Below are 18,515 nucleotides of genomic sequence, written 5' to 3'. Positions count from 1 at the left end.
AGGAGGAGGGACATTGAGACCCGTGATGAGGTAGCGATTGACCAGGATCTCCGGTAAGAAAAACCTCCTCTCCTCCACGACCTGGGCATACTTCCTCAGGGTCAACTCACCCTGGGGAGGGAAAGGAAGCTTGCCCTTTATGCTGTCGGCGATAGCTGACTGTCACCATAGTTCCTGGTCAGTCGGTTGTAGAATAGTGGGAAAAGACACACTGTCTGCTGGGTTCTGTAATGGCCGGTTCATTCTGTTATGATTTTCAGGATGAACCCAATCGCAGACAGCTTGCAGAACACACAAGGTTTATTGGTGACAAAAACGGGGAAAACAAAACCCACGAGGGGGCAAAACATAGACTGGACAAGGGTGACTAAACTTGACAAGGACTATACAGATTACAAGACAACAAACAAACAGCAAATACAGAAACAGAACTTTCACTAGACAATAAGCTTGACAGAATACTCACTAGGTTTCACAACGTCAAATAATGAACCGGCACAGGACAGCAAACACATGGGGATAATATAGGGAACACTAATGACGAAGACAGGTGAAACTGACTAGACAATAATCACAAGACGAGGATAACAAGGGGGTGGGGTTACGTAACGAGACAACACAAGCACATGGCCCAAACAGGCCATGTGCTTGCACACAAAACATGGGTCTGTCATGATCAAGCGGCAACCTCCCTGTCTCTCTCTTGAAACCAACACGGAAGTGAATTAAACGGCAATTCATCGACTGGCCACTTGAGGGTGGCTGCAGAAGGAAGTCAAATCTGTATCTCCCCCATGTTAAAATGCCCAACTTTACAGCAGAACAAAACATGTTTACAGCCTGGTTCTCTCTGTGGCTTTGGTCTATAAAGCTAACTTTTCCCTTCATAACAACTGTGAGGGGGGTGCATTTTTTTATAACTCGCCCGTGTAGTTGATTAATATTTAAAGTTCTGCAAAATTAAGGGTGTGTCCACTTTTGAGTGACAGGTGGATTCCCGCTGATGTAAATGCTAGCCGGTTAGCAGTCACTTCACTTCAGCAAATTCCAGCTGCTAAATTTGCCATCTCTGCCATAAATGCACATCCTTGAATGAGCGCGTATTTCTAGCGCATTTACTTGAACTTCACAGGTAATATATCTATGTTTTGACCCATTTGAGAATTGAGATGCGGCCAAAATCAGAATTTAAAATGGACTGAATAATAAAGCTCTCTACGAACTTGACGAGCGATGCATAGACTGTAATAAAGAGTGACTGACATGTATGCACATAATCACGGTCACACACACTCTCAGAGTAGCCTAATATTGTAAAGTTACTGCATAATACATTTTCAACAAGCAGAATAACTTAGCTGCACAGAATCGCGATACACAGTCTCACTTGTAGCTATGTCTTTTAACTATTACAATATTTTGAAGGGCAAAAACAGGACCTTTTAATTGCCATTCAGATTTTAATCATCAACTGTCAGTGTCACTTTAGCGCGAGCCCGTGTGCAGTCGCAGACTTGGTACTGTGAGTAGCATATAGCATTAGCTCCCAAGCCTGCTAACTCCATAACGTCGCGCTAGGTGGGCGTGGTTTCAGATAGCCAGGCTCCTCAGCTCCGCCTCTTTGCCCATATTCTGTTATCCGGGAGTGACGAGCGGTGACGCGAGGCCAAGATGGCGACGGCCGGCTCCGCCCACTTTAGGCTTCAAAAATGCTCTTCAGAAACCTACGGGTGACGTCACGGACACTACGTCCATATTTTTTTACAGTCTATGGTCATGATCCTGCCTCAAGACTAGAGAAAATCAAGGACACGAGGGCAGAATCATGACAAGAAATAGACATACAACATAATTTGTTTAAAGTAATTAAATGTACAAAAACAGTGCATAATCTTCAAAAGTGATTTAGTTGTGAGCAATGAGAGACTGATTAACATGAATGGCAAGGAGCTTTGTTAGCCTGCTTTCACTTTAACACCGAATGCTCTGTTTACAGTCACCTAAGACTTAAACAACTGTTTACGAAGATACTCGCAAAGATGGGCGTTTTGACACATAATTTCACCGTTCAAGCCTCGTAAGCACTGTTTTGCTGCTTACTGCACATGAACTAGAGCCCTGCACGGGCCTCAAATCTAGGCCCTAGCCCGGCCCTGGCCCGAGACGCTCAGGCCCTAGCCCGGCCCGTGTCCGACAGCTCATCATAATTATCAGCCCGAGTCCGACCCGTGCCCGTTTTTTTTTTTTTTTTTTTTTTATAAATATACACAGCTGTAGCCTGGCCTAGGGCAAACTATCTATTTGCAGCCATTAAAATAGGTCCGTTTTTCTTTTCATTTCTTTATTAAGTTAATTTAGACAAATGTTCGGTTTCTTTTTGTTTTTTTATTGACGACCAAGCAACCGACAGCGAGTTAAACATGTTTGATCCATTTAGGCTCTCAAATCAACACTTTACTTGGCTACAATAAAATCCATAAAATACCTTAAGCATATCACACATAGACAGTTATAGTTTAAACGTTTATTATCATTTTTTAAAAGCTGAGGCAAACTGCTCTGCTGCTCACAGTGGCAACAGCGCTCGCAAACGAAATGAGCTATAGCCTATAAACAAATCAAATAAATGGCATTAAATTAAAAACAAACATGCTCATTATCTTACCTCAAAAATCAAGTCTTCACTACAGAACATGGCCATTCTTATTTCCAATAGTTTCCAACAGACTGATGAAAATAAAGTCGTTTTCAAACGAAAGCCAACAAGACAGCCCCCTAACATGGCTAAGAACAGTTACAGAGCATCGTGAAGAAAAATCACAGCATCCACAGTGGAAGGTTTTAATCCAGTCAGCCCGAACTATCTTGAACTATTCCAGCTGCGCTGAAGTCACGCTCGCTATACTTCTGCTGCTGGCGGGGACACTAAAAACAGCGAGCTGGTCGCGCAAATCTTGGGTCGCGCCGCCGGGAAACCTGTGTGCGTGCGTGCGTGTGTGTGTGCGCGAGCGCGAGCAGACTGTCATGTGTCAGTCATATGTCAGTGTGATAGGTTTAAAACGTCTTTCTATGTTTGTTTTTCCATCGTCAACTTCTCATATTTAATTTTAATACATGTCAAAAATAGGCTAAGAAGGATAAGCCTAAAACAGGCCCGAGGCCCGGCCCGAGTGTGAACTATGACGTGAAAATTGGCCCGAAGCCCGGCCCTAGGGGCGTAAATAAGTCGGGGCCCATCGGGCTCGGGCTGAAATGCAGGGCTCTAACATGAACGGTTTATCAATCTGGAAAATTGAGGGCCCAGAATCATTTTACTCATTTGCCAAAGAATATGATCATAAGGGTTGGTTCATTAATAACAATTTTTTTTCCTCCTTACAGATTCCCTACTTCGCACAAGCTGGACAGTCATTTATACAGGACCTTGCTTTATCTTCAGTTATGTACTTTTTTCCTAAAGGGGAAATCATCCAGTACAGTAATGCTCTCACGAGAGAACTATTTTGCATTCTTAGAGGAACATGTCAGGTGAGCATATAAAGTTAATTTCTTTATAAAAGTTTTATATCTACGTTTTATGTTTGTAGATTTTGAAATTAAAGCTAACAGAAACTAAACTTCATTCGTTCATCAAAACACACATTTGGGTAAATCCACATTTAACCAAAGTTAGTATCATATCTAGCTGAGGAATCAACAGTTTTGTACACTAAATTTAAAACCATTGATTTGTGCTGATAATTGATAAGCATTAAAGGGGTCATGAACTGGCTTTTTAAAATTGTTTATATTGTTGTCTGAGGTCAACTTATTCATTTTGATGTTTTTAAATGTAAAAACCAAGCAAACGTCTTAAGTAATATCATGCTATTTTCTACCCTGGTTTTGAGCCTAGCTTCTGAGCTAGGTTTTTATGGGCGTGCCGCATTGAAGACTCGGAAGTAAACGCCCACTGCTATGATTGAATAACAGTTTTGCATATTATAATGAGTTTCATGTAATGTGCGAATCCGTGGGCGGGGCTAAACAGGCGGTGTTTGATACCCTTTGACGTCATAGATCCCCACTTTGAAAAACCTGTCGTTCGCTGTGCCTGGTGTCAATAAAGCTTTTATTGGACTAACAAGGAACTTTTCAGTTCTGAAACTTATAGGATATTCTTATAGTATGATGACCTCTTATATAGCAAAAGCTCAATGAAAATTTGATTTCTCAGTTCATCATCCCTTTAACAATAGATCAGGTATATGTAAATGTAATGTAAGATGTACAAAACTAATTTATTATTATCATCTGTGCAACAATCGCGTTATGGTTCTGCTGTGATCTTTGTTTGAAACTATTTTCGCTGCTGAAATATAACAAATACAGTCAATATTGTGTCTAAAATGTAAGCGACTTAAAGTGTGTATGTCAGGTTAAATTTGTAATTATGATTAACACAAAATAGTTAGGGGAAATGCACGTTTGACAAGTTGATGTATTGTTTTGTATGTTTTTAAATACCTGAAGGCAGAATATAAGATGAAAAAGTTTGTTATTTTCAGTCCTCCCTTAAAACTGCTCCTCCTTCCAAACGAATCGTTTGACGTCATATGAGGGAGACGTCTCCCCAGGTCGCTGAGCTGTGTTGATAATTGTACGAGTGATAGAGCGAGAGAATTAGTGATTATGACATTTATTTAGTTATTTAAGTTAGGTAGTTAGTATACGCAGGCGTATTTTCACGATGGTGAATTACTGCGTTTGTGCTGTGTGCAAAAACACCGTTAAAACCGGTCACAGATTACACTGTGTTCCGTGCCTGGGTCAACTTTGTTCGGACCAAACGCGCCGACTTCAGTGCTGCTTCGGTATCCAAGACTTCGGTCATTTGCAGCGCCCATTTCACTGAGAAGGACTACGCGGTTGGAGATCTCATGAGTTATAAAATGGGATTTAAAACCCGAGTGAGACTGGTAACGTTAGCTGATGCGGTGCCTACGGTGTATGCTACTGTAGAAGCAGTCGATCGCGCCCGCGCCCCCCTCTCTCTCCCTCCCACACACACACACACACACACACACACACACCAACCAACATATTCCAGCATTGCAATCTTGACATCGCAGCCTGTTCATTATAGCCGGAGCTTCAGAGCTAAGGCGGAGCTACAGATTAGGTGTCCCTAAATAACCCACGTATCTAACAGTAGTTCCGCATTAATTAATTTGCACGCAAGTTTTATTTATTTTTATACCATGTATTCTCCGTATATATTCATGCACCGAACCGTGACGCCCGTACCGTTTCGGTTCAATACGAATACATAAACCGTTACGCCTATACTTACCAGACACCTGACCAACTCTCCACTGGTTCTCTTCTTCACACCAAATATTTATTTTTCTTCGATAGGAATTATTTACATTTCTGTTTGGCTCCTCGTCTGTCTCCCGCCTGGGAGGCTCAAAATTGTATGGCTGTGGGCCATCGTATAGGTTTGAGGGGGATTTAGGATCTCCTCAGATTCAAAACTCTCCATAATTGAATAGAACTTTGTTGGCACGTCTCCCTCATATGACGTCACAGCTCAGCTGTGTTTTAAAAATATGATCTTGACAGAAATGGCTATAAAGTTTATTGTAGGGCAGTTACAGTAATAATTTTAATGATAATTACATTTTCACTCAGACATCTAAACCTTATTTAATATATCTAAAAAAAAAATTAAACCTGACATACACACTTTAATATTAATTACTTGTTTATTGAACCTGTCATATGAAATCAGTGTCACATTTTCAATCGTGGTGGTATTCAGCACTCTTGGTCGTGCAATGTTGCTGATTTCGTGAACTAGTGTCACATGTGCCTGGATTGTATTTAACGTCGTGGCATTGCGGTGGTGGTCCCCGTGGTGGTAATATGCGTTTTAGTTGACTACTATAATGAACAATAAAACTCGGTAACACTCATAATAAAAAAACTTTGTTATTAAAATACAGCCTATAATTTGATTATTTTAATCATTGTTATTGGTTTTTTTTTTTTACCTTTTTTTTTTATAGAGTTTGAATGATGACCTTTCAGAAGTGGTTGGACAATATCAGAAGGGAATGTATTTTGGAGAGGTAAATATATTGTTAAATATATTGTGCCGCGCACAGACGCCGAATGGTGCCGCCAGTGTGTGTACACTCATAGAGAATAATGTGTTCGAATTTTAAAGGCGCTGCGCTTCTCGTACGGTGTGCGACCCCCTTGAGCCACTTTATGAGACTATTGGATAACACTGGTAAAACGTACCAATGGAAAGGGATGCTACGGAGACCACATGCTGCCCATAGGGAGGTATCATGTGGGAACTTATGGACTGGTCAACAGGGCTGTGCTACATATGTAAAGTCTCTGGTTGATTCAGGCTAGTTAGGGGGGAGTTAAATACCAGCAGAGACGGCAGAGCGAACTCTGCTCAGGGAAAGACACGGGCTCGCCAACAGTGAAGCCGTACCATGGAAGAATGCACATATGAATCACAATATATGGGGCCCTCCCCACTACTGGCTATTAGGGTTGGGTTTCAATTTTAGTGATTACGATTCTGCTTATCAAATCCGGTTCTTATCAATGGCAAATACTTGAATAATAAATATTTCTTCCTTTTATTCTTGCCAATTTTAAGCAATAATCAATCAAATGGCTTAAGTGAAAGGCGTCTCTTCAAATAAAGATTGTTGATTACATTATTACTCCAGCTAGGTGGCAAAAATTGACTGTTAATTTTTTATTTATTTAAATGTTTATTCAAGAAGACTCAAGAGATTCATTAAAAAACGGTGAATCATCCATTAATTAAACAGGTGTTTATGAATGAGACTGACCTAATTCATATTAAACGTGTTTGAATTAATGGTTCAAATTAGTTTTTAAAAAAAAATAGACTGGAACATGTTATTCTGTGTAGTTGTCTGATGTATGTAATCGTGATCTCCATTTTAAACCAAATAGATTCTCAGTGTGACACACCCTGACGAAGGCATGTAGCCGCAACGCGTAGGTGGATCTGTCACCATTTTTAATGTTTAGAGCCATTCATAAAATAAAGGCTTTTTAACTTTTTTTCACACATTTCGAGTGCCTTGGAGTTCCTAATTCAATTAACGAGATTCTCAGTTTATTAGGAATTAGGTTCACATATTGCGTCTAAAAACGTATGGAACACTTGCCGCGCGCCTACATTTGAAATAAGAACTTGCACGCAAAAAAAAGCGATATGTGAACGGCCCCAAAGTCAGGAATCGATAAGCTGAATCAAAATGCGTGCGTCTTATAGAACCCCTGGTTTTTGGAAATTTGTTACCGGTTCTAAAATGGAACCGGTTCTCGATAGCCAACCCTACTGGCTACAGGTGGCAAAGTACATGGAAGGACACTGGCTCTACACAGAGATTATAAAATCTCACCCAGCCCCCAGCTCTACAGATGTCTGCCAGCACTCAGGAGGAAGCAAAACTCCTGGTAGAGTAAGCTCTCACCCCCAGGGGGCACGGCTCGCCTTGGGTCTGAAGACGATAGCATTCATTATTCAGTGGGGCAACCTGTGCTTAGAGACAGCCTTTCCCTTCTGTTTGCCTCCATAGCAGACAAAGCTGTTCTGAGGTCCTGAAGCTCTGCGTTCGGTCCACTACAGGCGCAAAGCGTACATAACGGTAACATACACTTTCAGGGTGGAGGGAGACCGTCTTTGCTCCAGTCCTTCTTGCAGGAAAGAAAGCACTGCCCTGATCGGCCATCTCCGGGGGCCATCCAAATGCCTGAGGCTGCATGCCTGTTGCACGTGCCGCCCCAGCCGGTGTTGGAGGCATCTGTTAAGACAACGACATGTCTGGACACTTGTTCTAGGGGAACTACTGCCCATAGAAAAGCAAGGTCTGACCAGGGGCTGAAGGTTTGGTGACAGACCGGGGTGATTGCTATGTGTGTATTATCACTCTCCTGTATCTTTGACATAAATGTCATTAAACAAAATAAAATTGAATGGTACAGGGTATTGTATATGGCATTTTCAAACCTGAAAAAGAAAACATAAATCACTGCTTTCTAGGGCTGTAATCTCCCAGTCGATTAGTCGATTGTTGGTCGATACGTTCTGGATTGACCAAAATTCTGATTGGTCGATTTTTTTGCCGCGTTCATTTCATCAGTTTTGCCGCGTTCATTTCATTCGTTTTGCACGTTCATTTCATCAGTTTTGCCGCGTTCATTTCATTCGTTTTGCACGTTCATTTCATCAGTTTTGCCGCGTTCATTTCGTCAGTTTTGCGCGTTCATTTCATCAGTTTTGCGCGTTCATTTCATCAGTTCATCAGTCACCCGGTGCGTACCACGGTTCCATGCCCATCTCGGGACTCAGTCGTGGAGCCAGTGCTGAAGCGGCCTCATATGAAGGAATCCGAGAGGCGTTACTGCGGCAGGGAGAGCCCAAAGGGGAGGACTTTGTATATGCTCGACCCTCGAACGCAAAGTGTAGGAATGGTCTGTCGAGGGAGAATCAAGACATAAAAAGTATGTGTCCTTCAGATCGATTGCTGCAAACCAATCTCGGGGACGGATGCATTCGAAAATGCGTTTCTGTGTTAGCATTTTGAACGGGTGCTTGTGAAGAGACCGATTTAGGGATGCAAATTATCGATTAATTCATTAATCATTAGTTGATTGACCTTATCGATCGACTAACGATTAACTGATAAGCAGCTATTTTCCTGAGAATGTAAATTTCTCACAGTATCAATAGTGTCTTTAACATAAAAGCAAAATATTGCTTATATACTGAATAAATGGGAATAGGAGCGGGCTTCACTCATTGATTAAAATAAACTTTAAGAGTGCTGGCCTGAATAATTGGAATAGTTTGAACAGGAGAGAGGCCGCACTATGCATAAATTATATTTTTATTTGCACAAACGCGTTTCGGCGCGTGCCTTCTTCAGTGTGCTAAATAATATTATATACTGAATAAAAATGGATGTTATATTGCTCAATTGATGTTTTATTGTTGTTTAGGGATGTCAATTTTCACAAATTCCCATGATCGATGGATGAATGTTTCGATGTCATTGATTATTTAATTATCAAATATAATGACTACTATACAACGTGTCACCAGCGCCGCCTCAGATGCAGAATGTGTGACTGTGGACATGCTCTCCCTGAACACCGCACTGAACACGGCAACTAAACCCAATGCATTCACAACCATTTAATACAATAGTGTTCTCATGTTATGTAATATGTCAGTCCCAAATTATTCATTGTTATTTTTAGTCGTGCATTTCTGTTTGAGCTGCGCGCGCTGAATGAAGGCTACCGTTAAACTTGAGCACCCTAGCGCGTTATTTAACTCAAAGAAACGCATCCTATATGAGATTCATCAGATATATTCAAAATAAACATAATATTAAAAAAAAAATTCTGCACAAAATGACACGAATGCACAAGTGAACTTGAAAAGTTACGTGCCATTCATTCAGAATGATCATGTTGTGGACGCGCTCTTCCTGGAGCAGTGCGACACGGCAACTAAACTCAAAATAATGCACAATGTTTTATTACAATATTGTTCTCTTTATAATGTTATGTAATATGACAGTCCTGTCAATAGTCATTATTAGTCGTGCAGTGCCGTTTGAGCCGCCCGCGCGCGCATCACGCGCACTACAGCGTTCATTCAAGGGATGCATCCGATATAAGATAAATCAGATATAGATAGGCATACGCAAAATAAACACAATATTACAACTTACATTTGCACGAAACAAAAGGCTGCGAATGAACACGCAAACTTAGTCATAATGAAGGTGTAAAATGGTCCCAAACAAAACGCGCTCACTTTGTTTTGCGGTTGAGCAGCAGCACGCCCATGAACCTGCTTAATCGATGATCGAGAAGTTGTATCGATTAAATGTATTATCGACAATTAATCGATCGTCGATTAATCGTTGACGTCCCTAGACCGATTCAAAACACGCAGATCCAAGATTGGCCGTAATCCACCATCTTTCTTGGGTACAATGAAGTAGGGGCTGTAGAACCCTGACTTCATATCGGCTGGAGGGACCAGCTCTATCACGTCCTTGGAGCATCCTTGTCCAGCACGGGGGTGAACTGAATGCCCCTGAACTTGGGAGGGCGGCGGGTGAACTGAATCACATAGCTGAGTCTTATGGTCCGATTGAGCCAGCGAGGAAGCGCTAGCCATGCCTCCATAGACCGTACAAGCAGAATCAGAGGGACCACAGAGGTGACCACAGAGGTACCCACAGTTGGGCCTTCCTGGGCCACCAAGGTGGACATCGTCTGTCTCAGGGAGCGCGTAGTGACTTTCGTCGGCAGAAAAAGGTGCCTTCCACGATCTGGTAACCTCGTTGTGCACTTCCGGGAAAAAAGACTACTAGTGCCCCGCCCCAAGATACCAATCATCCAGCCTTGAACGTTTGGGACACGGTGGAGGATTCCACTCGAGCCCGAGGCTCTCAGCGGCCCGGGAAAGCATGGTTGTCAGCTTTGGGTCAGACTCGATCACTCTACTCTCCCCGAATTGAGCAGCACAGTCGAGTCTTCATCCCCTGAGGAGTCTAGCCCACTCTCCAATGGTTGATGATTGCAGACCAGAACAACAACAACCGCTCTGCTCCGAAGCTAAAGTTTGAATGTGCGAATGCATGCGCTCTACCTTATATACCTGCTTCGTGGGGCGGAGTGCGTGATGCAAATCTTGCACGCCAATGTCCATTGTCTCAATTAGTTTACACTCAAAGGTGATTGGGCTCTCAGACGAGATTTCAATTTGTCAGTTCCATTCTGACGTAACTTTAAACGTGACTGACTGAAAGTGTACCTGCCTGGGTTATTATACCATGTACAATTTTTTTGTGTACATCATTTAAATAAATTAACTTTTCTTTTCTTTTTTCCATCAGGCAAGTTTTTTGTTTGGAAAACCAGCCACATTGACAGTGCAGGCTTTGACATGCTGTGAAATTGTAGTAATTGATTTTTACAAGGTCAGAGTACTTCTTGAGAAACATCCCCTGTTTAAAAGGTATGTTTTAAAAACTAAGTAGAAACTAATTATATAATAGAAGTAAAATCTTTGTAACATTAAAGAATATTTTTATGAGAACATTTTAAATCCTTTAGGCAAATTGACGAATTCCAAGGAAATCCAAAATGCTCTGAGACATGGATAGGGACTGCGGCGAAAGTACTGAAAAGGCAATGCAAAAAACAAGAATCTGATGTTGTACAGACACAAAAAATCCCATTGACATTTCAAGGCCGTAGATATTCCAAGAAGTCAAAATGCTGTGAGTATTTTGAGACATAACTCTTATGTTTTGCTTTTTTGTTACAAATTACCGTACTGTCAGGTATGGAGGTGGTGAAATAAAACAAAACAGACAACAAAAACTACCCCGAGGGGAAAGACTTGACTTGACTTGACTAGGAACACACTTACGAGGTAAACATACGATGACAATCTGGCACGTGGCTGCAAACACGATGGCTGCATCCCAATTCGCCTACTTATGCTACGCCCTAAAAGTATGTACTCTTTTTGTGAAGAAAAAGTATATCCTTTTGAGTGTGTAGCAAAAGAGTAGGCAACCTTTGGGACATACTACTTCCTCATCTTTAACGGACAAACCTGTCGCGTGCATCCTGTCGGTAAATTGCCCTCTCAATACTCTTGTCAAAGTTAAAATCCTCCTTTTAATTTAATTTCCTACCGTTTCAGAGAGAAATGTATAATAATATTAAAAAAAAAATTCTGCACAAAATGACGCGAATGCACAAGTGAACTTGAAAAGTTACGTGCCATTCATTCAGAATGATCATGTTGTGGACGCGCTCTTCCTGGAGCAGTGCGACACGGCAACTAAACTCAAATAATGCACAATGTTTTATTACAATATTGTTCTCTTTATAATGTTATGTAATATGACAGTCCTGTCAATAGTCATTATTAGTCGTGCAGTGCCGTTTGAGCCGCCCGTTCATCTGCCAGTCGCTGGTCTTTCATGCGGAGACTCTCCTCATGTGTTTGCAATTTGAATGTAATGATGCATTTAAAAGTTAATGGCTAAACGTATCTTTACAAAAGTTCACAATGCTGCTGCAGATGCAATATAATGTAGACAACATTGAATAAATACATTTTTGTCAGGTTAGATACTGATAATTAATCACTCAAACCCCTTTATCTAAACCTCTCTACATAACCGCCAGACTCGCGCATCCTCCATGTCTGTAGTGTTTTTTTAAACACTTTTCACTCGTGTTTGTAGTTCTAACCGAGTCCTCGTCCAACGCGTGATGGGTTGTGGGTAATATTAGCCGTAGGAGAGCGCATCGATCTGCACTTCGGATTCTGACCGGAAATAGTATACCATCCGGGTATTTTTGGAACACTCATTTCAACATACTACGATTTAGGACGTACTAATTCTATTTTCAACTACTATTTAGGACAGATAGTATGTGAATTGGGACGCAGCCAAGGAGAATAAATAGAATGGGGCGTGGCTTATAGTTTCATAAGCCCTCATTCAACCATAGAAATCAGTTTAAATCGACTGAAGCGATCCCCCGATCAGAAATGACGGCAGGGGTTGTGTCGCCCAGATTTGCTTCCCCCGGTCTGCATTTTTCCCAGACATAAGTTCTCCCACACAAAAACAGAATTTTATTCCAAATAGGTAAAATTCCACGTTAACACTAGATTCCGCGTTAATTCGCCAATTATATACCAATTATATATATATAATTGGTATATAGTTTTCCTTATTCTTTTTTTATAAATAATAATAATTAATATGAACTTTTGTAGCCGTATGAAAGAAACACAAACTCGTTTGTAATAAGTGAGTTTGAGAGATTTAATGTGTTCATTTAATTAGCAGTTGATTTCATCTAATGTTGTGGTGCTATAAGTCAGATGTAATTTTTGTTTTTTTTCTGTCTGTTTCTTCATGACAATTTCATGACCTTATTTTAAAACAAAATAAATGTTTGTTGACAGTCAGGTTTAGTACCTGATGTCATATTACAGTATCCTTCCATAAAAAAACGCGTCTCTGTAGGCAGCCTAGGCTCTGAGATCTGCACACAAAAACAAATGGTTTCTCCAACACTCAAAACCAAAATAAACAGTGTTCCAACCAATCACCGACAGGGGCTGGGTGTTGTGAGGTTTTGCGCTCGTGCACGGCTGCACGCGAAGTCGGAGCTGAAGAAGAAGCCAGCGTCTATCAATGAACAAGAGAAATTGAACATGGCAATCCCCAAGAGGAGGAGGATTAGGGCGAGGGAATACCATCGTGTTTATTCCAAGACACAGCTTCTTCTTCAGCTCCGACTAAACGTGCAGCCGTGCATTTTCGGACCTGAAATCGCTGATACAACCTTTAAAATCAACCCAATTCGGGCCAAATATGGATGTTTGTTAAATGTTTGTTTTATTTAACTAAACTATTGTTAAAAAAGTACTATATTGCTGGGTTAAAATGAACAAAAATAAATTAGAAATTACAATCAAACAAAGAATTACTAGAGTAACAATGCAGACAACAGTAATAATCAAGAGATTAACATTTAGCCCAGGAATTGACTAAAGTATAAGCAGGAGTAAATACAATATGTACACGTGTATGTGAGTGAGAAAAAGTGCAGAAAAGAATGAAAACTCAACAGTTATACGGTTTATACAGATAAACGAAATAGATAAGTTTAATGTTTAACAAATTGCATTTAAGAACAAATTTGACCATATTTAGCTTTTTTTCTCTGAAAAAAAAAACAGACTGAAATTCTCTAATAAATGCAATAAGTTGTGAATAAACGATGTTATATTGTAGTGAATCTACAGGATTTTACCCTCTTTGTTTAACTTTAAAGCGTTTATAAGCACTCCTCTCACGTGCGATTCTGGCTTGATCACAGGTCAGAGAAATGGGCATGCCGAAAAGTAGAGGAGTGCCGTAAGGTACAGAAACGAGAATAAGGCGTTTTTTCCATCATGTGAAATGACCAATGCTGACTGGCACATTTAGCTGACTGACATTTCATCGCTGTATGTTGCGCTGCATAAAATATTTACTTCCAGCACAATAAAGACTTTATAGGCTAGGTAAAATGTATACAAACCTTTATTTTACTGATATAATTGCACCAATTTGGCACAGTTGAGAACTACTCTCTCCTGACGAGGATGCAGAAAGCCTGCGTTTTGTGTAACTCAACAGCTGTGTTGTTGTCTCGGATGGTGGCTGGGAGAAGGTTGTATTGTTTCAACTGTCAGTGAGATTGACCCAGCCACTAACCCAACAGCTGGGTAACACAAAAACTACCCAACCATGGAAAAATAACCCCAAAACAGCCAACTGGCTCAACCCAGCATTTGAGTAGAAAAAAAATCATCCAGCATTTTTTAGTGTATTAATCATATTTAATCTCACGTTAAGGCATTCATGTTGACACTTGGATGCACTTGTAGAATGGATTACAATTATGATCTATCTCAGAATAGGTTTGTTTTAGCACCACCGATTGAATTGGAAGGAATTTGTTTTTATTTAGCCTTACAAATAACCGTTCTGTTTTTGGAGTGAACAGGCTGTAAGGATTTTGGGTAGCACTTTACAATAAGGTCTCATTTGTTAACATTTTTGAATGTATTAAACTAACAATGTAACATTTGTTTCATTATTTATTCATATTTGTTAATGTTAGTTAATACAAATACAGTTGTTCATTGTTCATGTTAGTTCACAGTGCATTAAAAATACAACATTTGATGTGAATAATGTATTAACTAGAGTATTTAACTAATGAAACCTTATTGTAAAGTGTTACCTTATTTAAAATCAGCCAAAGCGGAAGCCTTAGATTATTTTACCTACTGAGAATTTACATATAAATATCTTTCTAGATGTGGAGGACTTTGGAAACATTCCCATGTATGCTGGATCAGAGGAGGAAACCATTCAAATGAAACTGTTCAGACAGAGGCCAAAGTAAGCAGAAAGTTATTTTGGTGATGTGTAAAATTATACAGCACCATCATGTAGAACTGTTAATGACTTGATTTTAATGTGAATGAGACCGTTCATAGAATGTAATGTAATTGTCCTTTTCATTAACACATCACATAGTGCCCTTTTACGTCAAAACTAGGAAAAGTAACTTCCTGGCCTGTTGCAACTTATTGCTTTATTTGAACAGCCCATTTAGCTGTCACATATAACTATGCTGGAAAAGCAAAACCACTTTAGCTTAATTTAATTATTTGTTATTTTAATCTATTTACAGGTCCAACATTTTTTTTAAATAGTTTAGACAATTTTGAAAGCATTGTCACTTCATTGCTTAATTGATATGCACTCCATTGCATTGACAGGGTTCCCGCGGGGTCTTAAAAAGTCTAAAATTCTGAACTTTAAATTTAAGGCCTTAAAACCGGCCAGATTTTCATCCGAAGTCTTAAATTTAACTTAGTCAGGTCTTAAAAAGGTTTTACCCTCGTTCATTTCCTGAAATGCTGGCCACAGAAAGTTATTACAAAATAGCAAAAAAGTATCGAGTCGTAGCCTACAAAGTGGAGCTGTAGCAGGGTTCTCCAACACGTCGCTCGCGAGCTACCAGTAGCTCGTGCCCTGATTGGCGGTAGCTACCAAAGAGGCCGTTCACATATTGCGTCTTTTGCACGCTCAAGTTCGTTATTTCAAATTTAGGTGCGCGGCAAGCGCACTCATATTAGAAGCAATGCGGTCGTTTTTTCCAGGCGGAGCGAGATAAAAAAAAATACTAAACTTTTCAGAATTCTGCAAGCGCACCGCAGGTCTTGTGACAAGAACCAACCAATCCACTTCACCCTTTCCGTAACAACATTGAAAGCTCAGTCAACATGAAGGATGGGGGTGCACCGTGCACCCAAACACTACAGGGGCCCTATCTTGCACCCAGTGCAATTGACTTTGTACACCGACGCATGTATCATTCCTATTCTGCACCAGAGCACAGCGGACTTTTCCCTCCACAGATGCACGTCGGTAAATTAGGGAATGAACTTGCGCTCGCGGGGGCGGTTCGGCGAAAAGAGGAGGCGTGTTCCGGCGCAAAACTTCCCTGGTGCTATTTTCCAGTTTTAGAAAGCAATTCCGCCACTGACCAGGAAAAAAACAGTCTAAAGACAGTGGTGCGTTGCGCGTTAGTCATATGGTATTTTAAGGGCGCGTGCTTGGCCATAATGTAGCGTGTTAACGCGCATCCACTTTGATTCTCTAATATAAACAGACGCAGCAGTTTTCATTTTTGCAAATCATACATTATTACAAGGAAAAATATTAACACACGAGGGAAATCATTGTTGTGTCCGTGAAGATGTGAAAAAAATCTATCTAGATAAAAAAAAACACAAAATCTAGATTAGGCTACACATTTACCCAAATTATACGCCTGTTTAACCGAAGCTAATTTGTGTGGGTTTCTCCCATCATGTCACTTCTCTGTGTTTTACGGCCCTGACGAGAACGTCGGTCTCCTCGGATGTGAACCGCTCCTGGCGTGCGCCTGGCAAATCCGCCGTTATAATAGCGATCCGCGTTCGAACAAGCGCGCCGGCTCTTAAAGGGAATGTGAGAGGACGCTCTGATTGGTTTATTTCACCTTACGCCCAAACCACACCTATGAATAATGAAGTTACTTCAGACCAACCCCTTTTAGATTCGCGCCAGGCGCAAGAGTCATTTATCCCTCAGGGAAAATAGCAACAGCGCCGGGATCCGCCCACAGAGTTATTTGCGCTTTGCGCTTTCACACTTGCGTTTCAGATCGTTAAAATAGGGCCCCAGGTGTTTTTCTCTTCTCCGTAAATAAATAATGGCTACAGCAAGCGTTTATCAGTGGTGGAAATCCATTAGCTACACTACTGTCAGAAAATGTCAGAAAATCGGACCAAATCTTACTATTAATAATAAAAGATAAGCTAATGTGCATTGTAAATGTCAGTAATTTATCTTTTTTTTTGACACATTCTATAAAAAACTATTTAAAGGCTGAAATACGTGAGGTTTATCTTTTTATAAAACCTTTTTTGTCAAAACTTTATTTGAACTTGTACATGTTAGTAGATAACATGTTGCAAGACACTCTTTTAAAATCTAGCCATCATTTTTTTATGTTATTATTTAAATTTTTATGTAAACAAAAAATGCATATTGATGCTAATTTTATTTGTTATTTGCTGGTTAATGCGTCATGTAGGTCTTAAATTTAAATCTTTATGGTCTTAAAATGTCTTAAAAAGGTCTTAAATTTGACTTACTGAAACCTGCAAGAACCCTGATTGAACTGATAAATTATTGAGGAAATAGTGTGAGTAAACGGTGTGGATGAACTATTCTTGTTTTTGTCTCTACAGCACTTTAATGGAGCACATTGTATATTTCTTCATGTGGTCATGCCCATCCTTTTTCTTAATGAGGTAAATGCAGTGCCACTGTGGTGTTTTAATTATACTGATACAGTTAAAGATGTTTCCTGAAAATAATGACCTCACATCAGGAGGAAACCTAGAAAAATTGGAAGCTTCAGTATTTTCTTGCAATTATTAAAAATGTACAATATTTTTGTTACATTATTTTAACTCAAAAGACTACAGTGATTTTGAGCACCCTAATTTATAAGCATTGCAGTACTTTCAGTCTTGAGCAATATGATATATTTATTTACTTTTTTATTTTGTTGCAGGAGTTCCATTTTGCCCAGCTGCTCATTTTATGTTCAATGGGAGCTTTTCCGGAGCATGTTGGCTGTCATCGTCAGCATCTGTTCCTCTTTGCTTTTTTCATTTCTACACTTCAATATTGAGCTGTGGATTGTTTGTTACATACTCGGATTGTTTTGTTGGGTGGACATATATATCCGCATGCATGTTGCTTTCTATGAAGGCAATGAACTCAAAGTTGACCCCTTAGAAACGGCACATCATTATATCAAAACCGGGTTGCTTATGGATTTCATAACCTGCTTTCCTTGGGAACTTGTGGGTTGGATTTTGGTTTCACCATACAGTGAGAACGGATTTTATGCCAGTAACGAAGCGTTGCATCTTTATGCATTCTTCAGGATTCCACATATTTTCCAGTTATATCGCATTCCCTTTCTATTTTCATTCTTGCAGGCTGACATTGCTGCAGCAACGAACATCATTTGTTTTTTTAAGTTGTTTTTATATTTCACTCTTTTTGTGCACTTCAGCACTTGCATTATCTTTGCAAGTGCATGCCCTTTAGGGAATCTTTATGGAAACATGAGTACCGATAAATATTTATTACCAGAGATAAAGCACAACTGTACAAAATTGTCCTGGGTGACACACTTGGACACCTCTTTTAATATTGATTTTGGTACGTGCTTGTTCATCAAACCTTTGACAATTGAAACTAATTAATGATTTATTCATCATATTTTTC

General features: G+C 40.1%; 1 protein-coding gene across 1 annotated transcript in view; it reads left to right on the top strand.

The window, feature by feature from the left end:
- cngk (cyclic nucleotide-gated potassium channel) overlaps positions 1–18,515 on the top strand; it is a 135,417-nt gene that overhangs the window by 82,427 nt on the left and 34,475 nt on the right. Inside the window, exons 22-28 of the mRNA XM_079585083.1 lie at positions 3,382–3,528; positions 6,051–6,113; positions 10,962–11,083; positions 11,182–11,348; positions 14,972–15,056; positions 17,462–17,524; positions 17,791–18,449. Of these exons, the coding sequence (XP_079441209.1) occupies positions 3,382–3,528; positions 6,051–6,113; positions 10,962–11,083; positions 11,182–11,348; positions 14,972–15,056; positions 17,462–17,524; positions 17,791–18,449 (1,306 nt within the window). The remainder of the gene's footprint in view (positions 1–3,381; positions 3,529–6,050; positions 6,114–10,961; positions 11,084–11,181; positions 11,349–14,971; positions 15,057–17,461; positions 17,525–17,790; positions 18,450–18,515) is intronic.

The sequence above is a fragment of the Phoxinus phoxinus genome, assembly GCF_949152265.1.
Source record: "Phoxinus phoxinus genome assembly, chromosome: 17".
NCBI lineage: Eukaryota > Metazoa > Chordata > Actinopteri > Cypriniformes > Leuciscidae > Phoxinus > Phoxinus phoxinus.
The sequence above is the reverse complement of the archived record's forward strand: the minus strand, read 5'-3'. Positions and strand labels throughout refer to the sequence as shown.